The 26,569-nt window shown below is 44.3% G+C and overlaps 1 protein-coding gene across 1 annotated transcript in view; it reads right to left on the reverse strand.

The window, feature by feature from the left end:
- Positions 1-26,569, reverse strand: part of MYO3B (myosin IIIB) — a 426,227-nt gene that overhangs the window by 373,040 nt on the left and 26,618 nt on the right. Inside the window, 3 exon segments of the mRNA XM_015407261.1 lie at positions 4,180-4,279; positions 4,554-4,658; positions 24,104-24,238. Of these exon segments, the coding sequence (XP_015262747.1) occupies positions 4,180-4,279; positions 4,554-4,658; positions 24,104-24,238 (340 nt within the window).

Here is a 26,569-nt window from a genome sequence, read left to right on the forward strand (position 1 = left end):
CTGGACAATCAATATGAAGAAAAGTCTCCCGGAGTGAAGTGTTGCAGTGAGGAGGCAGAATCACAGGAGGCTTTTGCTGGTGTAAGAGACTCTACCACAGGAAGAGGGGGGAAGGTGATTACACCCACTTCCCCCTCCTCAATGCCGTTCCCTATGACACTTGGCCTTTTGTCCACAAGGGTACCCCAACAATGCCTCACAGGAACCAACCCAAATATGACTGGGCAACCATTTCTAGAACTGTTCATTCAATGAGAACTATTTATCAAATATTAATATTGCATTGAACTCTCAAACATTTCCCTTTTCATTTGCTTGTTTTGTTTTATTTAATGAGTAAGAGACTATGAGGGGGCAAGACTTGGCTAACATCAAATTTGTTGTCTTTTTTTTTTAGCAATTTTACTTTATAATTTTTAATGTTCACCTGTTAATAATCAATAAAAATGCTAACAAATAAATGCCTTTTTAGCCATTATAGACTGGAGCACCACAAGGAATCAGGTGCTAAGAATGATCCACTATGTCCTTAGTGCCACTCATGAAACTTTATCATTCTCTTTATTTAGTATCTGTGAGCCATTTCTTATATTGTCATCCCATCCACCTTCATAGCGTTCAAGGCATTGTACATGGCTCTTCAGTTCTCTTACAGATAAGCAGGGGTCATTTCCTGCAGGAGCGCACAGGAGCAAAGCTCCGGCAGTAAAGAGCCCAGGGGGCGGGAACATGCAACAAGTCCCACCCCCTGCTCCCAACAGCCCTTAGTCAGAGCAAGAAGCAGCCAGGTAAGTTGCAGAGCTCCCCCCGGCCCCCCGGTCCAAAACAGTCCAGTGGCACCTTTAAGACCAAGTTTTATTGAGGTACAAGCTCTCCATCCTCTGCGAGGACAGATCTGCACATTCCCCCCCCCCCAAAAGCTACCAACCCAAAACAGCCCAGGGGACCCTGAGAGCGGTGGGTGTTGCCGTCTGACACACTTCCGGTGATGTCAGGGGGTATGGCATATGCAAATGAGTTATGCTAATGAGCTGTGCTAATGAGCTTCTGCACCCCTTTTTCTATAAAATGAACCCAGAAATAAGGTTGCCAACCTCCAGATGGTGGCTGGAGATCTCCTGGGATTACAACTGATCTCCAGGCAACAGGTCACCTGGAGAAAATGGAGACTTTGGAAGGTGGACTCTGTGGAATTATATCTCAGTGAAGTCCCTCCCCTCCCCAAACCCTGCCATCCTCAGGTTTCACCCCCCAAATCTCCAGGTATTTCCCAAGCTGGAACTGGCAACCCCATTCAAAGAAATTGGGCTAAGAGGGAATGACTAGCCCAAAATCACCCAGTGAGCTTCTTGGCCAAGTAGGAATTTGAACCCAGGTCTCACCCATCCTCATTTGGAACCCTAATCACTATACCACATTTATACTCAACTGTTTTTATAGCATCCCATTTGGGGAAAGTGGGGGAAAGAGCTTCCCTCTCCCATGCTGCCAATGACATGCAATACTGGGAATGCTGATATTTCTGGCCGAGTACTTGGTTCTGCACTCACATTTTGAACAATTCAGTGGTTCTTTTTATCTGTGTTGATAACACTGCAATAGATATCATGAGGTATTTTTTAAAAATAATACACACTCTTAAAAACCTTGCTTTGTTTTTGTTGTTGTTCTGATCTAGTATTTATCTAAACACAGGCCTCTGTGCTATGAATTTTTACAGACTCTTCAGTTCCCTCCATCCCAGCCCACACAAATATAGTGGAATTTGAAATGCGTACCCATGCTATTTTGTAGGCTGCGCTGATGGAGTTATTGTTATGAATTGAAAAGAGCATGCTGCTCTTATTTTGAAGTAGAAATTTTTATAAGTGACAATTTCCCATTTCATGTTTCACAAGGGATTTCAAAATATCACATATTTATTTAAAAAACAACAACACAAAACCCACACCCCCAAATCAACCATCCATAGTTGTTTCTATCTACCTCTTGTTGAACAGAACCACTCAGTAACTCAAATTGATTCCTTTCCTTTCTTAATCCTGGCTGCTATCCCTGGAAGGCCAGATAATGAAACTGAAGCTCAAATACTTTGGCCACCAAATGAGATGGGAGCACTCACTGGAGAAGACCCTGATGCTGGGAAAGATTGAAGGTCAAAGAAGACGGGGATGGCAAAGGATGAGATGGTTGGACAGTGTCATAGATGCAACGAGCATGAAGTTGAGCACACGTCAGAGGACAGCGGAAGACAGGAGGGCCTGGCGGGAGCTGGTCCATGGGGTCGCGAAGAGTCGGACTCGACTGTGCGACTGAACAACAACAACATCCTCCATGCAACATGGTGATGATGTGCAAAATACTGAAAAATGCCATTAGCCAATATTGTTCACTTTCTAACTTCCTCCCCTCTGACATGGTCTTTCTTTTGGCCTTGATGAGCTGTTTCCTGCAGCTCAATCTAATAGCTTGTTCTAATTATTACACTGGGAAGATGACCTCAAATGAAAAGAGATTTCCAACCCCTACTCTTTGATGCCAAAGAGGTTATAAAGAAGCTGCTGCTTTGGGCTCCACGTTTGTCCACTGGCTACACAAAAAAATAAAGAATTTTTTTAAAAAGCCCACTCGTAGATAATGAATTTCCTTCCAGGTAATAAAGAGACATCTGCTCTCAGATTCATTCGACAAATATTGCTAGCTTCAAAGTATCAGGGCAATAGTAGTAATGCAGTAATAAATCTGTTATACACACACAGATAAAGAGCATCTTATTTTAGTTTTGGGGTGAATTTCTCCTTTATAGAATTATTTTGCATAGGCCAGATGTACATACTGGCAAAACAATTGAAACTATGCTTTTTTATAGACGGTAGCGATGAGATTCATTTCCCCATCTTGCCCTGTTTTCTGGCTTTAATATGCTTCTAGCTCAATCCCAAACATGTTAACTAATTGGGTGCAATGGGCCTTACTCCTAAGTAGGTGTGAAGAGGCTCATAGCTTTCTTTACATTATCCTTGTGTCAGATTAGAGATAGGCATTTTAAAATGTGAGGGATCCCCCCCCCCTTTACATGATTTTTTTTAATCCTTACCAAGAAATTAGCACATTTATCCAGAGGTAAAGCTTACTGCAGGTCACACACTTCTTTCATCCTTTTCTAGATGCTTCCCATTCAGACCCGCTCATATCTAACAGCTGTAACTGCAAATTAAATGGATCTGTTAGCTTTGGGGCCCAGAGGACCACTTTACCTTCTGCTGAGAGGGAATAAATGTGCCGGAGGCTAGTCACAACCATTTGAGAAAGAAGGATGTCTTATTTTCATATGCAGAAGATGAAATATTTAAAGTCTAGATTAGAGAGACAAATGACTTCAGTGTAATGCAAACAGACTTTCTGTAAGTAAAAATAGCTTGGGGAAGAATCCTTTTTTATGGGCAGATGCTCCAATCCAGTAGGGACATGCAGATGTAGAAACAGAGCACTGCATGGGATTTCTAGAAGAATCCAGATGCTGGGATGCATGACCTAGTCAGATAATTTGGTGGCAGTGCTGCTGACTGGTTATGCTAACATAGCCAGCATGGTGCAGTGGTTAGTGTCAGATATCAGACCAGGACCTGGGAGACCTGGGTTAAAAAATCCCCCATGCTTCCATGGAAGTAAACTGGGTGACCTTGGGCCAGTCACTCACTGACAGACTTACCTACCTCACAGGGTTGCTGTTGTGAGAAACTAGAGGAGGGGATGATGGTATTGCAAGTTACTTCGGGGCTCCCATTAAGGAGAAAAAGTAAGCAAGCAAATAAATAAATGGGATGGGGAGCAGGCAGAAACTGGGTTTAGCTTTTCCCATCCCCTCCCCTCCCACCCAAACATCTGATTGGTATTATTGCCTATTTGATCAGATCCTTTGAGCATCCAGCCCCAGTTGGTCTGCTTGCAAAAAACTGAATCAGGGCTGGAGTTTCCTCTCTGAATTATTATGAATTTAATGCAAACCTCCCCCCTTTTTTTTCTTCAAGATTTCACCACTTAATGAACACACAGATGCAGAACCCCTCTCTGCTTTCTCACTCAGTCAAAAATAGATGCCTTGAGCTGAACAGTACAAGCCATCAGGAAAAAAGGAGAAAGGGGGAGGAATGAAAAGTAGTGGCACGCTATTATTACCAAAGTCAACAAGTTTGACTCCTCCTTCTGTAGTCAGGAGAATGTTGTTCCCTTTGACATCACGATGAATGATTCGGTTGTTGTGTAAGTGCTGCAGACCCTGCGTGCCGGCAATGAGAACAAAAAAGATGCTTACACCCATATTTAAACATGATTCTCCTAATGTCAACGCGAGGGGGGGCGAGCAATCAAAACAATCTGTGCTTTACGCCACAGAAACATCTGCCCCACTGTATCATACCCTCAAAATAGCCCCCTGCTGCTCCGACAGCCGGCAGATTACTGCCAGCCACACCATCATTTATAAATGGAAATGTATCAGATGGGGAAATTGCCCCCTCTGCTGTCATTAGAGGCTTAATGAACATCCTTACCAGGAGAGCACCATATAAGATGTAGGAGATTATAGCTTCATCCAAGCGTTGGCCACACTTCAGCAGGCCTTTGACGAGGTCTGTGACAGAGCCCCCATTACACAGCTGTGAAAGGGAGGGTGGAAAGAGAGAGGAAGCAAAACAAGACCTCAGTTACTCTGCAGGCCTGACTTCTTTGCTGGTGAATCTCTCCCTCACAGATCTGCAAGTAATAAAATGGGGCTGCACCTACCTGTAACCATTGTCCATTGTGCAGGCATACACGGGGACTGCGAAACTGCAAGCCAGCCATGGAGAAGAGCTACCAAGCTTTAAAAGAAGTTTCCAGAGCCTAAGAGTGCTCGGTCTCCATCTTGGGTGTTGCCTTTCCCGCCCAAAGGGTCACGTGATGGAGGCAGGAAGAGCACTCTTCTCTCAGTTCTCCCTTCACCACTGTAAAAAGCTAGAGCCAACAGAGCAGCCCACAGTGGGGAAAGGAGGGAGGGATGTTTCCCTGCACAGAAGACCCCTTGATGAACAATGGTTACAGGCAGGGCTTTTTTTGTAGAAAAAGCCCAGCAGGAACTCATTAGCATAATAGACCACACCCAACAGCAGAAACTCATTAGCATATTAGGCCACACCCCTGACAGCACAGCTCGTTGGCATATTAGGCCACACCCCCATGTTACCAGAAGTGTGCTCATCCAGCCACACCCACCTTTTGCTTCTTATTCTGTTTACCTTGTTTGTTGTCAAAACCCAGGGCTTTTTTGTAGCAGGCACTCCTTTCCCACACACCCCTAATGTAGCCAATCCTAATGAGTTTCTGATGCTGGGTGTGGCCTATTATGCTAATGAGTTCCTGCTGGGCGCGGCCAACTTGGGAGCCAGCCGGAACTCCGTTCCTGTGCGTTCCTGCCCCAAAATAGCCCTGGTTACAGGTAAGTGCAATCCCATTTTCATTGTCGTGGCTTCTGTGCAGTCCCACGTGGGAGAACAGCAAACTCACTTACCAAGGAGATGAGTGTGGGCTGATCAGTGGAAGATTGATGTAAGACTGCTTTCCCCCCAGCTGCCTCATTCTGAGAATCCACAGCCCACAAAGTAACGCCAGACAAAAGTCAAGGGTGTCGACCAGGTGGCTGGCTGCTTTGCAGATGTCATCTAGGAAGAGCTTGGAAAGAAATGCTGCTGCCAAAGCTCAAGCCCTCATGGAGTGAGCTGTCAGAGTGATGGGGCAAAGTATGCCCGCTTCGCTTTATGCAGACGCTTTATGCTTTGCTTTATGAGGACACTATCCATCTGGGCAATGACTGTGAGGATACTGCCCTTTTTTGGGGTCCTTGAAACAAAGGAATAAGTTCCTATCCCTCCTAAACTCCTCTGTTCTTTTAAATAAAAAAGAAGCACACTTCTAACATCTAGTGTGAGCAGAGTTCATTCAGAGGCAGAGGTTGGAGTTGGGGAAAAACATGGAGAGAGTGATGTCTTGCCCCAGCTGAAACCAAGAACCACTTTCAGTTTTAAAAAAAATAAATCCAGGCTGGGCCTGAGTACTGACATGTCTGCATGGAATTTGGTAAAAGGTAGGTCACAGCTTAGTGCATACAGCTCCCCCACCCCATGCGCAAAACTGATTGCTACCAAAAAGACATTTTATATGACAGAAATGACGGATCAGACTTTGCTATTGGTTTGAAGGGTTAATACATTAACTTTGACAGAATGAGGGACAAACTCCACTGTAGGACAGGGTGTACAACAAGTATATACAAATTATGTAAACCCTTAAGGAACTTTCTAGATTCTATTCGTGTAGTGGTTAAGTGTGCAGACTCTAATCTGGGAGAACCGGGTTTGATTCTCCACTCCTCCACTTGCACCTGCTGATGTGACCTTGGGTCAGTCACAAGCTCTGGCACAGCTGTCCTTGAAAAAGAGCAGTTTGTGTCAGAGTTTTCTCAGCCCCACCCACCTCACAGGGTGTCTGTTGTGGGGAGGAGAAGGGAAAGGAGTTTGTAAGCCGCTCTGAGACTCCAAGTGAAGGGCGGGGTATAAATCCAATCTCCTCCTCCTCCTCCTCCTCCTCCTCCTCCTCTTCCTCTTCTTCTTCTTCTTCTTCTTCTTCTTTTGCTAAGAAAACTGAGGAACCCTTGACTCCCCCAATAAAAGTGTATTTTGATGGATGAGGAAGCTAAACCCCTATCCTTCAAAGCTAGAAGATAATCAAATATCTTTGGCAATTCACAAGTGTCTGGTTTAACCCCTTGTTCCTCTGCCCATAGTACAATTTTTTCCATTTGAAACCATAAGATTTGTGCATGGAAGGTCTACAAGAGGCAACCATAACCACTAAGTACATAAGAAGAGCCTTGCTGGATCAGACCAATAGTCCATCTAGTCCAGTATCCTGTCTCACACAGTGGCCATGATCAGAAAAGTACATAAAACAGTATAACTGATCACACAGTGGCCAACCAGTTCCTCTAGATGGCCAGCAACAGGGCAGAGAGATATTGCCTCCTGGCTCTGGGATTCAGAGGCTTAGTGCCTCTGAATGTGGAGGCTCCTTTCAGTCACCATGGCTAATAGCCATTGATAGACTAATCCTCCATGAATCTATGTAATCCCCTTTTAAAACTGCTTATTCCTGTGGCCATCACTGCATCCTCTGGCAGCGACTTCCACATTTTGATCACTCTCTGTGTAAAGCAGTATTTCCAGATTGATGCTGAGGGTCCCAAGGTCCCCACTGAGGTGGAAACATCACTGGGAACAGGAACCAGGGATTCTGCTGTGGGGGCCCTTGAGTGGAGGACAGTTGGGGTGCCTGCTGTTTGTGGCCAAGTGTAAGCCCTGTAGGTTGGGGTGGGGCCTCATGGACTTCATCATCTGATAACCTAGAGGAATGAAGGTCATGTCCTGATGGCGACAGTGTTCTTGGACACAATGAGAGTTTGATGTCAATCCGGACTGGCAATGGACGACGTCGAGGTGACATGGTGTGATGATCCTTCGGCAACAACAGTGGGCTTTGAGGTGAGTTGGCTGAACGATATTGACCAGGAGAATCCTGTCAACCTTGAGGGGGAAGTGAGTTCTGATCTCGAGGAGACGATGTCTGTCGGTGCCAAGGGTAATGGTTGATGCCAAGGTGAGGGCGATCAGTGCCAGAGGGAAGTACATTTGGTGTGCTTTGCTTTTTTCTTTTCTTTATTTCAACAGCAACACCAAGGCCAGCTGAGCCAGGGTCAATTTCTCCACCATATCCAATGTCACTCAAGAGCATTGACAGCAAGGCCACGGGGGGGGGGGGGGGGGGGCGCGTCATCTCTTATCAGAAAGAGCCAGTGAGGGTCTGGGGCACCCAAAGCCTTTCCCCACAAGGCAGCTTTGAGCCTGGTCGCTCACCCTTCCTGGGCCTTCGGTGTGAGGCAGCGGCAAGCAGGGCACGAGGTCATATTCTGCCCTTTCCCAAACATAAGAGACATGATTTGAGCCATTTTGGCTCTGCATTCCTTACATTTTTTTTAAAATAATACCATCCTACCTGTTTCGGAGGCCTTGGTTCGAAGGTAAGACTCTGAAAAAACACAGCTCAGTGAAGCTCATGCTCTCCTTACAGCAGTAAGGAAAGAACTGAGAGAAGACTGTTCTCCCCGCCTCTGCCATGTGACCTTTTGGGCAGGAAAGGCAACACCCGAGATGGAGGGGAGGGGGAGCACTCTTAGGCTCTAGAGACTTCTTTTAAAGCTTGGTAGCTCTTCTCCATGACTGGCCTGCTATTGCGCAGTCCCCATGTGTATCTGCACAGAAGCCATGACAATGAACCTCAGTATTCCACCTGGACACTTAGTGACATAACATACTACTGATTTCCACAACTGCCATTTCCAGTTAGGAGTCACATAATCCCACAACATTTTAACTTTGCACTTCCTATTTTGTCTTTTGAAAAGAAGTACGCCATGTTTGCACACATATTTCCCAGGGCATGCACAGAGAACAAAGATCAAGAACAAAGACCACATGTATGTCTCTTGAGCATGTGGTGTAGCTGTTAAGAGTGTTGGACTAGTATCTGGGAGACCCAGGTTTGAAACCCCACTCTGCCATGGAGCGTTGTTGAGTGACCTTTGGCCAGTCAGACACTCTTGGCCTAATCTACCTCACAGAGTTGTTGTGAGGATAAAATGGAGGAGAGGAGACAATGTTAATCACTTTGGGTTCTGATTGGAGAGAAAGGTAGGTTATAAATGAATTTTATTTATTTATTTATTGGATTTCTACCCTGCCCTCCCACCGAGGCGGCTCAGGGCGGCTTACAACAGGTTAAAAGAACATACAATTTAAAACAACGAACACAAAATATAAAATACAATAAATACAATCAAATTAAATAAATACGGCGGCATCCTATGGTAAAATGCTAGTGCGACCCAACCGGTGCAGTCAGTTCTTATTTGAATGCTTGGTAAAACAGCTCAGTTTTCACAGCTCTACAGAACTGCTGGAGGTCCCGTAGAACTCTAATCTCATTGGGGAGCTCGTTCCACAGTGTTGGCGCCACCAGGGAGAACGCCCTGGTCCTGGTTACTGCCAACCTGGTGTCCCTAGGCCCAGAAGGGGCCAGGCGGTGTTGTATTCCATACCGCAGTGCTCTTGGGTGAATGTACAGGGAAAGGCAGTCCCTCAGGTAGGCAGGCACCTGACCATTTTGGGTTTTAAAGGTCAAAAACAGCACCTTGAAGCGAATCCGGAATGCTATTGGGAGCCAGTGCAATGACTTCAGCACAGGCTGGATGTGCTCCCACCTGGGGAGGCCGATCAACAACCTGGCTGCCACGTTTTGCACCAGCTGCAGCTTCCGAAGTCGCCCCAAGGAAAGCCCCATGTAGAGAGCATTACAGTAGTCTAACCTCGAGGTGACCATAGCGTGGATCACTGAAGCCAGATCATTGCGTTCAAGGAAGGGGACCAGCTGCCTAATCAGCTGTAGATGGTAAAAGGCTGCCTTGGCAGTGGCTGCTACCTGGGCCTCCATTGTCAAGGAAGCATCCAGGAGCACACCCAAACTCCTGACCCTCGGCGCTGGCACCAACGGCGCCCCACCAAAGGCCGGAAGAGGGGGCCCTAACCCCGAGCCACTCCGATTCAGGCAAAGGACCTCCGTCTTCATCGGATTCCGTTTCAGACGACTCAACCTAAGCCATCCCGCCATGTCCTGCAATGTGAAGTAAATATGTAAGTCAAGGCTATCATTACAGTCTACAAATAATTTGTTCATCCAGGAACTCCAGCTCCTGTCCACAAATGCTGTTCATTTCAAGAGAAAGCAGAACTCCATGCAGATTCCTTTCCTTCTTTACAGGTCAGATCTAATCAACAATACAAGAACTTGTGGGCACTCAATGAAATTGCTGAGCAGTTGGGTTAGAAGAGACAAAAGGAAGTATTTCTTCACCCAAAGAGTGATTAGCACATGGAATTCACTGCCACAGGAGGTGGCGGCGGCTACAAGCATGGACGGCTTCAAGAAGGAATTAGATAAGCATATGGAGCAGAAGTCCATCAGTGGCTATTAGCCACAAGGTATAGATAGGGACTCTCAGGCTGGGGCAAATGATGCTCTGTATTCTTGGTGCTTGGGGGGGGAGGCAACAGTTAGAGGGCTTCCAGTGTCCTGGCCTCACTGGTGGACCTCCTGATGGCACCTGGTATTTTTGGCCACTGTGTGACAGAGTGTTGGACTACATGGACCATTGGCCTGATCCAACATTGGCTTCTCTTATGTTCTTAACTTGTTGGATCCAGTCAATTTGATTTAAACTGTGCCATCTGATGGTTGTTGTGACTCAGGCCCGTAGCTACAGTGAGGCATCCTGGGGCTAGGCCCCCTGACTTACTGGCAAGGCCCCACAACTTCCCTTCCAGCCCAGGGTCCCTAAGCAGTGGCTGGTGTGGGGAAGGAGTCAGGTGTTCCATTAATTCGATTAGCCAGTGCCCCCTAAGAAATTTAAATGCCCCTAAGAAATTTAAATGCCCCCCCCCCGACTTAAACAATCCTGCCTATGGGCCTGTTGTGACTTGTGTTTTAAATTGTTTTGGTTTATGATTGTATTATAGAAAGGTTGTCACTCGCCCTGAGGCCTGCAGTAGAAGGGGAGAGTGAGTCAAAAACCCAAATTAAATAAATAAAATACATAAACTGCAAACAGAGGGACCCTAACTAGAGTTTACTGCCTACTCCAAGCAAATCCAGGGGACCGTTGGCAACAATGCTCCCTCTAAATTCTACTTTGTGAGCTACTGGCATTAAAGTTGTGAGTGAGCGATTTGGCTACTGCATCAATTAGTTTGCTCTGGAGCCATCCTTCCTGAGCTAAGACAAAAATGTGTGAGCCAGAGGCTAAAAAACTGTGAGCTAGCTCACACTAACTCACCTTAGAGGGAACACTGGTTGGGAATAGCACAATATTTGGCACTGGAATAGCAGGAAGTATGTTATTAATTTACGATTGTGTATAATGGTTTTCCCAAACTTCAATGTTATTTACAAAGAAAATCAGAGTGAAGATCAACAGTATACAATAACAATTTAAAACCATAGCAAACCATAAAACACATCAAACGGCCCCACGTAAACCATATCAACACTGAAAGGCTCTTCTAAACAGCTCTGCCGTGTCTGTGGAGAGAAACCAGCCATATTAGCACAGCATTTCCGAGAAGAAGATGGGGAAATTAGCAGAAATCATACACACACATTTGCTCCATTTGCAGAAAAGGGAATGCAAGAGCGAGGTTTCTGACCATTTCCCCTTCTTGCTGCAACCACCCAAAACCATCACACTCCATTCCCTCACCCTCAAAAGTGTATTTTCAGGGGGCAGGAGGAGGCTACACTGAGAAGAGGAAGGTGGCAGAGACTGCTTTCATGAACTGACTTGAAGTGACTTCATTTGTGACTTCATCTGTGGTGGAGTGGATCCAGTCATTTCCATTCACCCTCAGGGTGAACACATTTAGGATCAGAGTGAGATAGTAGGATTCTTTTTCTTTTAATCAGAACATTCCGTGAACATTTTTAGGGTTAGGGTGGCTTATAAATAAATCCTCTTATCCAATACTTTTTCATCATTATCTTACATTTTGTAAAGGCATTGTTTTATTGGATGTGGTTTTTGATCTATCAGCAGTTCTTTAGTGCAGTCCAAGAACCATAATTAAAAACGGGGGGGGGGGGGGTTAGCTGTTTTTTTTTAATTCCCAGCACTTTTTATTTTTAAATGGTTTAAAAGAGCACATCTTTTCCAAACGGCTATTGTGTGAAGGAAAGTCCAGAGGTATTATTATAAAAAAAAAAGACAGGCAAGATTGATGTCCTTGATAACTGGGAGGCCACAAATTACAGTCGTTTCCAACCTTCACTCCATCAATGCTCCTGTTGGCAGGCAATATAAAATAGACAGCAAACATATCTCTATACTCAGGCTTGGTGGTTTGCTCTGCCAACAATGGAGATGAAACATTCTGACCCAGAAAATCCCAGCTTCTTACAAACCTTTCTCCATAAATAGCTTTTCCACACATCAAAAGGAAGGGAGAGAAAAAAGGAAATTAAAATCTTTCTAATTTTATTTTTACCCATGATTCTCACGCAACTGTTTTACCCATCTCCTATTGCCCTTTCTTTTCTTTTTTCAATGTGAATGTTTACCAGAAGAATATCTGAGGCAGGAAATTAAGAGAAAAACAAATACCTAACATAGGTCCCGGTCACACGGGCTGGAAAATGCGGCTTTGGGGGAGCATGGCTGTTTGCCCCGGAGCAAAATAACGTGCGGCTGCCCGATCACACGTCCTGTCGAGGTCCCGTGGTTAGGGGGTGAGGTGCCAATCACACAGCTATCCTACAGCACGACAAAGAAGCAGCGCGGCGCGATCACAACAGCAATTGCTAGGCGCCGCTTCCGTGGCAAACGGGATTTTTTTGTTTATCTCACCGAAGTTTGCGCATGTGCATGATCGTTTGTGCGCATCCTGTGGGGACTTAAAAAAACATATCTGATTTGCAAGGGGACATGGGCGGGCGCCGGATGCCACGGGATTCCAGTGGAAGCACGATCAGACGCCCACCCTTGTCCCGCATTTTCCGGAGTTTTTTACTCTGCATCTTCGGCGGGAAGCCACGGGTTAGCCACGGGAGCACTACGCTTCCCAGATGTTGCGGTGTGATCGCGCCCGGAAAATCCGCCTATCATCCATATCTTTAGCATGGCAAATGCTCCATGTGAACGTGGCCATAAATAGTTCGTGAATTGTCATTGTAAATAATATTTTTAAAAATAGTAATGACATTCAGAGATAACAACAAACATAGTTAATCCTCTGCATGTTCTCACCTCACTGACCACCCCCCTCCCCAGTTTTCTTTTCGTTCTAAAAGGCTCAAGGCATCAGGAGAGGGGAGAGAGAATGCCTCATCAACAATATATACCTGACAGGGACATTATCCCATCAGAAGAGTTTGCTGATGTCCACACCAAACATCAGGGCCCTCCTAACTGGCATTTTCAGTTTCCAATTCCTGCCAGTCATTGACCAATCTTGGCGGCTTTGGGTGGGCTTTCAGATTCTGTGTAAGAATGGGCCTTCTTTTTGCAAACCATTTCATTATCTGGGGTTGCCCTGGCTACTTGATACAGGCCTGGACTCATCCCTACTAGTAGGCAGGGCTATGGAGACTGTCAGAAGCCCAGACTTTGCTTCTCTGGCAGCCCCCTGCAGGGGACAACATAGACTAATACTTTGCCTGAGCTAGAGTGGACAGAGATAGGTTTTAAGGCTTCTCTCCACAATAAGTATATGCACATCCAAACACACACACCAAGGCAAGAAGTGAGAGATAAGAGATGACCAATCATCAAGTCATTTCTCTATGGGAGAGAGAAGTGCTGTTTTGGATCTGAGACCTCTAAATATCTTTAACTGTAAGGAAAAAAACAATAACCAACAGTGTGCTTTCCCAGATATTATATCCCAGTGTGTTTTCTCAGGGTAAAGGAATTCAAACCCTGATCCTTCCCACACGTTATTTTGGGGCTTGAAGCATCGGTCTTCCTGCCCGGCTCAGATACCAGTAGCCAGGTGGGATAGGAGAAAAATGCTGAATTCTTCAGTATAGCAAGGTATGACATCTGACGGATGGGATAGTTTATCTCCTTTTTCCCGCGCCATCTGTTTTTGCTTTAAAATTTTACCGTCTAAATCAGGACTAGGCAACCCCAGCATGTTGTCACACGGCAGCTCATCGGTCCATTTTGCTCAGCACATGGAGCCAGTTGGGCACCCAAGGGACCAAGGCAAGACAATGAGAACTGGCAGCAGCCCTGAGCACCCCTGGGCCCAGACTGCTCCCTCGTGGGTCTGGTTTTTCTTCCACCACTTGCTCAATGGCACTCCATTTCCACAAATAGACATTGCAAGTATCTGATGTCGATCCACTCCTGCAATGCCTTATGGCTACTCTGACTAATCTCATGGACCATTCACCACTCTTCCAGTGGGAGAGCAACTTCTATCACAGGAATGCTCCTTAGGCTGGAAAAAGGCTTCCAACTTTGCTGAGTAGAATGTCTATCTTTTTATTATCATCCTGCAGGCTTTAAAGAACCTTTAAAGAGCCAGTTTGGTGTAGTGGTTAAGTGCGTGGACTCCAATCTGGGAGAACCGAGTTTGATTCCCCACTCCTCCACTTGCACCTGCTGATGTGACCTTGGGTCAGTCACAAGCTCTGGCATAGCTGTTCCTGAAAGAGCAGTTTGTGTCAGAGTTCTCTCAGCCCCACCCACCTCACAGGGTGTCTGTTGTAGGGAGGGGAAGGGAAAGGAGTTTGTAAGCCGCTCTGAGACTCCAAGTGAAGGGCGGGGTATAAATCCAATCTCTTCTTCTCGTCTTCTTCTTCTTCTTACTTTTTCTATAAATTAGTTGACCCCATTTCTGTTTGCAGAAAAGACAGAATCAGTAGGATGTGATTGGCAAAAGGGCTTCTGTATTGTGAAACAAACCCTGGCAATGTATGACATTGGGCAGGGAAGTTATCATCACCAGTGTTCTCTCTAAGCTGAGTTAGTGTGAGCTCACTCACATTTTTTCAACCTCCAGCTCACACATTTTTGCCTTAGCTCAGGAAGGATAGCTCCAGAGCAAACCAATTTATGCAGCAGCCAAAGCGCTTACTCACAACTTTAATGCCAGTAGCTCACAAAGTAGAATTTTTCCTCACAAGACTCACAGCTTAGAGGGAACATTGATCATCACATGCCAAAATTATTTATAGGCCACATTTCTATAGTCCTGCTTAAGGCAGCTTACAAGTTAAAAACAATACCATAAAATAATAAAATCATAAACCATCAATATAAGAAAAGAACAAAGACATTAAAAACAAGCAAGGGGCATAAACACTGCATACAACCACCACTGAAGACCCTAAAAAAATTTCATAAAACAGGTGTCAGACCAGAAGCAGACTATACAACAGCTAAAAAAGATTCTTTTGAAAAAATCCTTACTTTATAATCAGAATTTCACTGTATTGGAAATACTGGGGGAATGTATTTATTTATTATCAAATGTGTACCTCCCCGCAAAGCAGGCTCAGGGCGGCTTCCAACATGACATATATACAGCTTAAAAACACAATTATTGGGCGCAGCATCGTGGGTGCTCAGTTGGGATGCTCCCGATGAGCCCTGTCCTTCTTCATCTTTTTGGAGTCCCCCAGATATCCATACTGGCGGGGGTCTCACCAGCTTCCTGGAGAGTGGTCTGCTCTGCAGGAGACTTGACCAGTTGTTTCGCCGATGGCGGAGAGCGAGACAGGACCGGTTTGTTTCGACGTGGAGGCGAACGAATGGAGCATCATGGTCCGCCATGAATGCTAAAGTAGCTGCGATCACCCTTTTTAAACTGTAGATTTGTAATAAAACTATATAGCAAAGTCAAGAACATGAGTAACGCATATTTTTCAAAAAAATTGGAAAATTTCCCCGGTAGATTGCCCAATTGATTCTCTAAATTGTGGTTTTAAATGCGGCTGTGAAAGGATTTGAGTTAATGGGAAGAAAATGGCGCTGGCAGAAGAAAAAATAATAAGACTAGCAGGAGAAACGGTGATGTTCGACTTAGAAGATACTAATACTGTTTAATTATCTGTGGAACAATTCAAAAAACTTCTATTTGAGGAAGTACGGCAGGCAGTTGAACAAGCCTGTAAAAATGCTATTAAAAATGCCTTTGAAAATCTTCAGAAAACAAACATAGAACGGGTTAATGAGAACTACGCATTACAGCTCCAGAGAGGCTCCGGAAATTCTGAGAGGGAAAAGAATTATGACCAAGAAAAGAAGCTACAAGACAGACCTCTTTTGTTTAAAGAGGCAACACGTGACATTAATAGTACTCCAAAAATCCTATGAAGGTGAGATTGCTAAAGAAAAGTACTAAAAAACAATTACACGTGCAAAGGTTTAAGGTGGTGAAAAAACCTCCAGTGAAAAGCTACAGCAACAACAGAAAGACAGAGTTAACAAAACGGGAAAGACAAAAAATGGGAATAGAATACCATGAATATAAGGAGAAAAGACATTTAACTTTGTTTATTATGAGGAAACTGCTTCAGAAAGTATGGCAAACCTCTGGCTTGGTATATCTGGCAGTAATACAACCTATGTCTGGTTTGTTTAACTCTGCAGTGTGGCTTACTTAAGGCAGGTGAAATTGATATTAAGCATTGAGCAGCAGAAATTAACAATACACAGAGAAAGATAGAATGATTTTTGATGCCTGTAAAATGCTTGGTAAAATATTGAAAATGATGGTATTCCTGTATGTTGAAATGTGGATAGTATAAAACCGAGGTTCACAAAGAGATAAGAATGTGGATGGTTTAAAACCAAGGTTCACAAAGAGATAAGACATTTAAGTTTGGCTTTTGTGAGGCAGAACACAAGGAAGCAGGGAGTAATTTTTGGTGCCAGTAAAATGTTTAGATGGTGTTTTTATGTTGGAGTGTTGATAACCTACAATTGGTTTCTGTTCCTTTTTAGATAGACTAAAAATGGCTCATAATTATATTGCCTACGTATCTGGAGCATTCAAGATACCTGAATATAGGTTAAAATAAATAAATTTTAAAAATTGTAATGAGGTAAAAGATTAGGGGGGAAAAGGATAAAGATATATAGAAATTGTGGACTTACCAGGATACATTTGTGTTATCTAGTGGTTAATAAACAAAGTTAAAGAGAAATGGGAGGGTAAAAGAAAGGTTAATTGGCAGTTAATTTGTTAGAATGTATATAATTTTAGTATTATACTTAAATGGTACAGGAAATCAAGAAGTATATATATTTCTAGGAAAGGTAATATTGAAAAAACTTTTGCTAAGTGCTTTGAATAACGGTGGCTATTTTTATGTTAGAAGTATGAGCTGTTTTCTGTTTCACTGAAGTTAAAGAAAGAAAAATATAACTGGTTACTTTTGTAGGAACTTTCAGTGGTAGATATAAATTTTTTTAATGTATTTGGGATTAAGGACTGACATTATCAGAATAGGTTAATTGTAGGGAGCATGCGTTAACATTTAAACTAATGAGATTGATTTGTTTATGATTTAACTTTATGTAAATATTTACAGGTCGAATACTTTGCTATAAGAAGTGATGTGTAATTCTTTTCTGTCTTTCTGTCTTTGGAAAACTAATAAAAAGATTATTAAAAAAACACAATTATTAAAAACACTACAAATCAACAGGCATAAAGTGCTGGTGGCAATTAAAAGTCACTTAGATGACACATTTTCAATGGATTTCCATTTCCCAATGTTCTAAGGTGTTTTTCTGCTCGTAGTTTCCTTAAGGCAACAACTCGATGGTAGCTCATGGGCCAGGTGCTGCAACAGTCGGGCGATCCAATGGCGGTCCAATGGCGGGAGCCCCTAATTGAATGCCTGGCGGAAGAGCTCCGTCTTACAGGCCCCGCGGAACTGAGAGAGGTCCCGCAGCGCCCTGATCTCCTCCGGGAGCTCATTCCACCAGGTATGGGCCACTACCGAAAAGGCCCCGGCCCTAGTGGCAGCTAGCCTGGCCTCCCTCGGGCCAGGGAGGGTCAACCGATTTTGAGACCCAGACCGTAGTGCTCTATGGGGTATATACGGGGAAAGGCGGTCCCATAGGTATGTCGGACCCTGGTCATAAAGGGCTTTAAAGGTAAGAACCAGCACCTTGAAGCAGATTCGGTATGCTATAGGCAGCCAGTGCAGTGTCCTCAGTGCAGGCTGGAGGTGCTCCCATCTAGGGAGAACCAACAACAGCCTGATCGCGGCATTCTGCACTAGCTGCGGCTTCCAAATCTGTGACAAGGGCAGCCCCATGTAGAGAGCGTTACAGTAGTCTAGTCTCAAGGTGACCATTGTATGGATCACTGTAGCCAGGTCAGTGCGGTCGAGGAAGGGAACCAACTGCCTAATCAGCCTGAGATGATAAAAGGCCGACTTAGCAGTGGCCGCTACCTGGGCCTCCATAGTAAGGGAGGGATCCAGGTGCACTCCAAAACTCTGAACTTCTGGGGCCAGGACCAATGGAACCCCCTCGAAGGTTGGAAGTGGGATCCCCACCCCCGAACCACCCCGACTCAAGCACAGGACCTCCGTCTTCGCTGGATTCAACCTCAGCCAACTCAGTCTAAGCCAACCAGCCATGGCCTGCAGTGCCCAGTCTAGATCTTCTAGTCTGGAATCCGACCGGCCACCTAGCATCAGATAGAGCTGGGTATCATCGGCGTACTGGTGGCAGCCCAGCCCATTCCTCCAAGTGATCTGGGCAAGGGGGCGCATATAGATATTAAATAACATCGGGGACAGCACAGCCCCCTGAGGTACACCACACTCAAATGGGTGTCTTCTGGACTGCTGTTCCTCTAGCTCCACCCTTTGTCCCCAACTCTGGAGAAAGGAAGCAAGCCTTTGCAAGGCAAGCCCCTGAATCCCCATGTCAGCGAGGTGGTGAACTAGTAACTGGTGGTTGACCGTGTCAAATCTGGCCAACAGATCTAATAACAACAGTACCGCCGACCCACCTCGATCCAGATGTCTCCGGAGGTCATCAGTCAGGGCAATCAACGGCGTCTCCATCCCATGTCCTGGGAGGAAGCCGGACTGGAAGGGATCTAACACGGAAGCATCATCCAGAAAGCCCTGCAGCTGTATCGCCACCACCCTCTCAATCAATTTGCCCAAATAGGGCAGATTGGAGACCGGCTGATAGCCAATTCGGCCAGATCTAAAGATGTTTTTTTCAGGAGAGGGTGGACCATTGCTTCCTTGAGTGCCCCAGGGAGCTGCCCCTCAGCGAGGGACTTGTTGATAATCTCCCTTAGGGCACCTCGAAACCCCTCATGGCCAGATTTTATAAGCCAGGAAGGGCACGGATCAAGGCTGCATGTGGTTGGGTGCACAGTTGCGAGCAGTCTGTCAACTTCCTCCAGACTGAGAGGGCCGAAGCGATCCAGGCTCAAAATCGAAGACGTGCAATGGACCTCAAGCTCAATCACTGTTTCAAGTGTGGTGGGGAGATCGCGGCGGAGAGCCAAGACTTTATCCGCAAAATAGCTCGCAAAAGCCTCACAGCCTTTTGCCAGAAATTGGTTCAGGATCGTTCAAATAAGTAACAATTTGTGCTTCTTGGGTTGCTTGGGAGAGGGGGTCCTCAGCTAAAAAAGTCATATGAATATTATTGTCACCTTGAAGGAGTAATGGGTGGTGAATCATCAGGAGATAATTAGAATTCAGAAATAATTTTGGCAACACATTAGCTCTTTTTAGGTGATACATTTGACAGTGGGAGCACACTAGAAGCAATCCTCCCAGTATGTGTGCTTGCCATTTTGTCTGAAAGACACCAGAGGCAGTTGTCCATTCCAGAAAGATCACATGACCATAAGCATGGTCAAACATATTGCCTGTTAAGGTGCAATACTGTTCCAATCTCCCAGAAGTTTCTAACTGACCCTCGCGTACAAAGAGTCCTGGAATGTGAAAAGAGGTGGAAGGGAAAGGATGCCTTTGTGTTGCTTTGCTACAAAACTCACTAAGCCAAAATTCTGAACTTTTCTGTATTTCAGGAAATTCAGATAAGTGTAAGAAGATGGTCTCCAAGATATAGCTGCATGGTTTCTTTGTTTTCCTCACACACATGTCCAAATATCCTTGTCCTGTATTAGTAGAGATTCCAAGCCAATGCCAGTTGCCTACTGTTTTCCACTTCTCTCCACCCACACTGAATTGGTCTTAATAATTAAAAACAGGGTCCAAGAGTTCACTTTCGCCTACCCTTATCCTTAGGTAACAACACCTTAAGTCATGACAGGTCCCAGTGTTCAAAGAGACTATAACTGAGAGAAAGGTATTACTCAGAATGTGTAAGCCTGGCAGAATAATGATGCCCTGAGGGAAAATCAGCACTTGTAATTACATTTTTTTCAGAAGTTAGACACATCACAAAGAATATATGATTTCATCAAAGAAACGACGATGAAAGCACTGGAGTTCTTTGTATATGGTTCCTTTCGCTGAATTAAAGGATTATAAATAGCAAATGCTGCACACATACAAATTGGTATGCAAATCTTAGGGACAGGATTTTCCAGTTGGGTCAGTAATGCTAACAGTTTTACACACACACATTTGATTGCTGTTATCTAGAGCAGAACAATCAGATCTGAATTGTTTAAAGAATTTCCCTCTCAGGAGCTAAGTATTTAAGGGGGGGGGGGACGGTCAAGAAATAATTGGAGAACAATGGTATCCTGTCATGAATTACTGGAATCAGATGCACAGATCTCATAATGTCCAGCAAGAGATCCTAACTTATGGTTTTAAAAACTTGTAGATGTTGGAGGCCTTAGTTAACTGTAAATTTTTGCTTCTACAGAATTTGGCAATTGTATTGTTTATTTGTTTTATGTTATATTTTTCCTTTTTTTCTATATTTGTAACTTTTTTAAAAAAGAATTTTATTCTCAAAAGCTGTGTCATCTTGCAAACTGATCTTCAGATTATTCTGACATTACAATGCAGTTCAGGAACTTGACACAAAATGTTTTAGAAGGTAAAAATGGGAGGGGGGCAAAATGCATATATGTATCTGTTGACAGTGTCTGTTTAAACTCTGCTCCTACCACGTCTCCTTCCTCCAGACAAAATAATACAATTTAGAAAAACTTTCTTTAAGAACTGTTGTGAGAAATTCTCCAGAATATGTCCCCAAAAACACAGTTGTGTATGATCAGACTACCTATCGGGTCTATTGAAGGAGCCCCTCATTTCCAAATATTAATTATTTTATTTATTTTACATATTTGTATCCAGACTCTGAACAGAAGTCTTATGGCAGCTTACAAAATTTCCATTAAGATGCAATGGCCAATACATAAAAACATCAGAAGAGCCCTGCTGGATCAGGCCAGCGGTCCATCTAGTCCAGTGTCCTATCTCACACAGCGGCCAACCAGTTCCTCTGGAGGTCCAATTGTAGCCCATAGGTGCTGCCTTTACTCTTGGGTAGCCCCAAAGCAGGGGTACCCTACTTTTCTAACCTGAGACAGAGACCCACAAACTCAGACCAAGGAAGGCACTCTTGGTTCTCTGCAAAAAGGTATTTCATACTCAGATTTCACACGAAGCAGACCTCCAAGGCCATATCCAGTCTTTTCTCCCACCCCAGGAGAAACATATGCATATGAAACAATGAGTTCCACCAGGTAGGTATCTGCATTTCTAAAGACTATTCAGTTGCCACCTGGTGAATATTCTTTCTATCTCCAGAACATCACCTAACCCTTGTGTGCGACCCTTTGTCTCCAAACCTGTTTTTCCTGATCCATCCCTCAGGATACTGAAAAACCAATCATACGTTGAAATGTTTAGCAATCCTTCCTGATGCTAATCAGGAACCCATTTCCCATCTTTTGTCTGTATCTGAGAACCTATTCAACTGCCCCAGGCAGGACCATAGTGGTCAGAAAACTCATTCAACCAGCCATCCAGCACATGGCTGACTTGCCCGTCCTGATGTCACACACCCCTGGGACTCATCATTGGTCCAGGTCATCTTTTGTCTCACTTGGGGCAAGCCCCTCAAGACCTCCCATTGGTCAGCATTGTTTTCCAGAGTCTTTATCCATCCATGCGCACCCCCCACTCTCTCTCTTTCACTGCCCCCCTCATAGTGCATAATGCTGGCCGTTGGTGCTATTCTCTTCAAGGAGTTCTGCACGTCTGGACAGGTAATATCACCCTGTAACTAACCCCTCTATTTCACTATCAATCACCTCTGCTTTTCTTAGTTCTGTATTGCTTGCTCTTTTGAATGTTTAGTGTGCTTGTACTTAGGGAAATACCGTAATAAAAACTATTTAATTTACTCTTCAAATCTGGAGTTTTTCTTCTGTGCCGGACCTTGGTATACAAGTGGTGTGCGATTCCTGTACCCCTGTGGCCTTGCCTGCTGCCTAGCTAATTTCCCCAAACAACAAGGCAGGGCATTGGGGGTAACACAACAACAGGGCATAGAGGCTGAGGTCTTCACCTGATGTTGTCCCCTGGCACTGGGATTCAGAGGTTTACTGCCTCTGAACATGGATCTTACCTCAGCAATAATAAGATATGAATAATAATAATAAAATGATGAAATATTGCAATATTAAAATAATGTCTGAAAATATGATTCTGCTGTATAAAGTTTATATATCAAGGTCAGTATCTACTCTGCCTGGCAGAGACTTGCCAGGGTCCCAAGTAGAGGATGTCTTGCATGTCATCAGTTATGTGACCCTGGGATCTTCTGCATGCAAAGCAGATGGTCTAGCACTGAGCCATGGCCCCGCCCTTTATGAGCCACCCAAACAGCATAGCAGCAGTAACCATAGCTGCACCAAAGAAAACAAGGTCATTAAAACCAAAACAAGACTTTCCAATTGACAAAGGCCTGGGAAAATAAAATTGATCTCACTTGGCAACTAAAGCTCATAAAGGCAGGTGACAGGGAGGGAATTCCACAGATGAGGAACAACAACAAAAACCTGTCGCAGCTCCCTCAGAGGATCTCTGAAGATCTCCAGTAATGATGTTACATGAGCCGAGTACATTCGTTCAGTATTAAAAGGACATTGGCTCAGTATTCAAAGACTGTCATTGTTTAAATTCTCAGCCAACAACCTCATAGCCCACACTCCAGACAAGCAGGACAGTTTCCAAATTCTTTATACTGGAAGTAGACAATGGAGCTTTATTCTGAAATTTTTGCGGAAACGTATCCTCAGTGAAGCACCATCACTGGGGAAAGTCCATTTGTTCCCAAGCATAACTAGGAGGGAGCCTTGTGTGAGCGTTTAAGACTAGATCAAATAGGCTATGATCAGATGTGCAGTTTGATCCGGTGCTGTTCCCTGATCAATTTAAAATGCAGAATCAGACAGCAACATCTGTCTGTTGTGCCCCAGTCATCTGAGTCCCCCCCTTTACTGAGTGTTTCTTTGATAACTGTGAAAGTCCAGTCCTGTTGGTCTGAGCTGGTTCCAAAATGGATGTCTGATCACTCTGTTGCATACCCAAATTATCAGGCAGGTCTGACTGGTCTCTTGTTTTCCAGCCGCCATTTTTTAATTAGTTAGCGATATGTGCATAACTGCATATTCACACCTCTCTCTCTCCCCCCCACCACGGGGGTTGCTCAAAACTTTCTTTATAAAAACTTTTAAAGGAAGAGGCCTCTGTACTTCACCTTTTTTCTGTACTTTGGGAAAGGGGTTAATTGAAAAGTTTAGAGAGGGAGGACAGCAGCATTTGTGGGCATGCTCAGAGGACAAACTTTTTTTAAAAATCATCGACGGCCCCATGAACAACATATCCCAGCAGGCTCATCAGCGCTTGTGGGCATGCTCAAAGAACAAACTTTTTTAAAAATGGCCAGCGGCAACACTCCCTGGCTGCAGCGTCTGATTGATCAAGGATGAGGTAAAAGTGCTTTTAAGAGTGCTAAAAGGGGTGAGTCTGGTTGTGACTCTCTGTTACAAAATAACCAGGTTCAATAAGAGGCAGGGCAACAGCAGATTGAACAGCACATCTGACTGCAGCCATAGTAGGTTAAAAAAAATCTGATTGAGATACAGGTGATCAGAGGTTTCTAAGGTGGCTGATAACAAATTACTCAGAAGTAATTATCACTAATGGCAAAAGACACAAGTGAGAGGTCACTTGTATATGCATTAAAATTAAAATCAAAAAGTTCGGATTCAGGTCTAAACACTGAGCAGGCTTGACAGACTGGATCTGCTATACATCACTTCCTTCCCATTTGGATCTTCTCATTAATAATCACAAGTAAACAGATGCCTACAGAGCATAGAAGCTGACAACCAATGGTTTTACTTCTGGTTTTGTAAAGGAAGAAGCTAGCTCATAAAAATCTCTTTTGATTAAGATTTAGCAACACAAAACTTCTTACCTCAAGAACGAGCCAGAGCTGGCCACCCACGTATTGATCTGCTTTGTAAAACATTCCATAAAATTTAACGACGTTGGGATGATTAGGAAGAAACTGTAATATGTTGTATTCCGCTTCAATTTCCTCATCCACATCCTAGATTGAAGACACACACACATACTTTACAAATATCAAACATTTGTGAACAATACAATACAAGACTGAGCCCGCAGGTCAAATAGAATTAGATTAATGCAGGGGGGGGAGATCCCACAAGAAGTATCTAATTGGTATAGGCTGCAGTTGTGCTCATCATTATTAGCCTGCTTAACAGTGCAGTTCTAAGGAGAATTACACCCTTTCAAGACCATTGACTTAAATAGCTCTGCTTAGGACTACACTGCAAAATCTCCCTGAAGCCTAACTATAGTGTTGGACAGAAGTTATGAACTCTATTGACACAAAACACATACAGGATATTTGTAGATGCCAATCACAAAAAACACGGCTATTTGTCAGAAGTCTGCAAATATAGTTTAAAAAGCTGAGGCTATTTACTAGGAAGGAGGAAGAGGAAGAAGAAATTGGATTTATATCCCAGCCTTCACTCGAAGTCTCAGAGCAGCTTACAATCACCTTCCCTTCCTCTCCCCACAACAGACATCCTGTGATGTAGGTGGGACTGAGAGAGCTCTTTGAGAACTGCTCTTGAGAGGACAGTTCTGAGAGAACTGTGTCTTTCCCAAGGTCACCCAGCAGCTGCATGTGGAGCAGTTGGGAATCAAACCTAGTTCTCCCAGATTAGTCTGTTCTAATCACTACAACAACCTGGTTCTCAGTTTGTAAGGCAGTAGGACTTACTTTGAAGTAACTCTTTGGATTTCTTTTACCTAACCTTTTCCCTCAACTACAGACTCCTCTGGTATGGGGGATCCCTGGTTTGTGTATAAGGAAGGATTTGGGGAACATGGTTGTATGTTCCTGCCTTCTAAACTTTACATGTCAGTGAAACTCAGAAACCTATGCTTGGCTGCGATCATACGGAGCGGAAGCTGCGGCAGGCAAACGATTCCCCTGCGGATTAAAGGGACATGATCAGACAGACACATCTGTCTGGCGTCCCGGAGTTGTTGGCAGGGTGTCTCGTTGAGCCCAAACAGCCCAAACATCTTGAAATGAAAATGAGTGTGAATCAAAACAAATTAACTAATACAATCTAGTTTGATTTCAATGAGAAACACTGTTCCAGCTTTTCATCAAATTTTCAGAAATGTACCCTTTGCAGAAGGGATCAGAAAGATGATGAATTTTCATGACCCTTTCTCCTCTCTGATTACAGGATATATCTTAGATCCTTCTAATCTCATTCACACTTCTTATTCACCCCAGATTGACCAAACCTGTCAGATGCCTACAAAGATTGCCAGAGCAGTAGAGCTCCATTGATGATGGAAAGTAGAACTCTGCCTGGACTGTCTCTGGCTATTTCCTCTTATAAGGCTGGTAACAATCCAAGTATCTCTGTTCATCATTGGTATTTGAGGGTTGTTCCCTCTTATCTTGCAACACTAGTTGGGAAGGGATGAAGAAAGATGCTGACTGCATGAGATGTTCAAGTGTGTATCAGTGTGCTTCAGGGGCAGGGGGCAGGGAAGCCTTTATCTTCAGCCTAGACTTCACTTTTATACACACACTTCCTGCATGCACTTACAAGCATTCTCTGTCTCTAAACAGAGCTTAGGAAACTTCAGACTGAAGTTGCTGAATACAAAGAAAGTTTCAGGAACAGTTGGAAATTCAAGTTCTTGATCCTGCAGACATAAGCATTTAATGAAGAATTTCATAAGGCATAACAAAGTAGCAACCAGTATAAATATGAAATCTGTGTTTCCTACCTGACAGCTGGACTCTTATCAAAATACCCTTGTGGATCCTGGGAGATAGAAGAGACAAAGAGACAGAGACAGAGGGAGAGACTGGGTGGGACAGCCAAAAACAAATATGAAGAAAATAGATAAAGGGGTTGCTCAGCAAGAGGGTAGACAGAAGGGAAAATCCTGTGTGTGAGGGAGGGAAGAGGGTGGGTGAGATTGTCGTAGGCGTCACAAGTCAGCTGTGATTTGATGGCAAAAAAAAGATGGCGGCAACCTTTATTGCAATATGTGGAAGCAAGAGATGCCTACCTATTTTCCAAACATCTTTCTACCCCCAGGTATTGCAAAGGTAATTTTGAATTAGGGTGCTAAATTCCATTACAAAGGATCTTCAGGAGGCAGGAATATGGCTCTTAAATCCAGTCCAGCCTTCTAATTCTGTTGTTACAAGAGGTGGGACCCGCGATACTCGGGGGGGGGGGGGAAGAGCTCCAGGCAGAGGAGGAGGAGAGGAGGCAGCAGCAGCAGCAGGTAAAGCTTTGCTGATCTCCTCCACCCCTCCCCCATCTCCTCCACCCCACCCCCGGCTCCAACAGCGAGGCAGAAAGGGGGC

Source organism: Gekko japonicus, unplaced genomic scaffold (assembly GCF_001447785.1).
Source record: "Gekko japonicus isolate JY-2015 unplaced genomic scaffold, Gekko_japonicus_V1.1 scaffold66, whole genome shotgun sequence".
Classification (NCBI taxonomy): Eukaryota; Metazoa; Chordata; class Lepidosauria; order Squamata; family Gekkonidae; genus Gekko; species Gekko japonicus.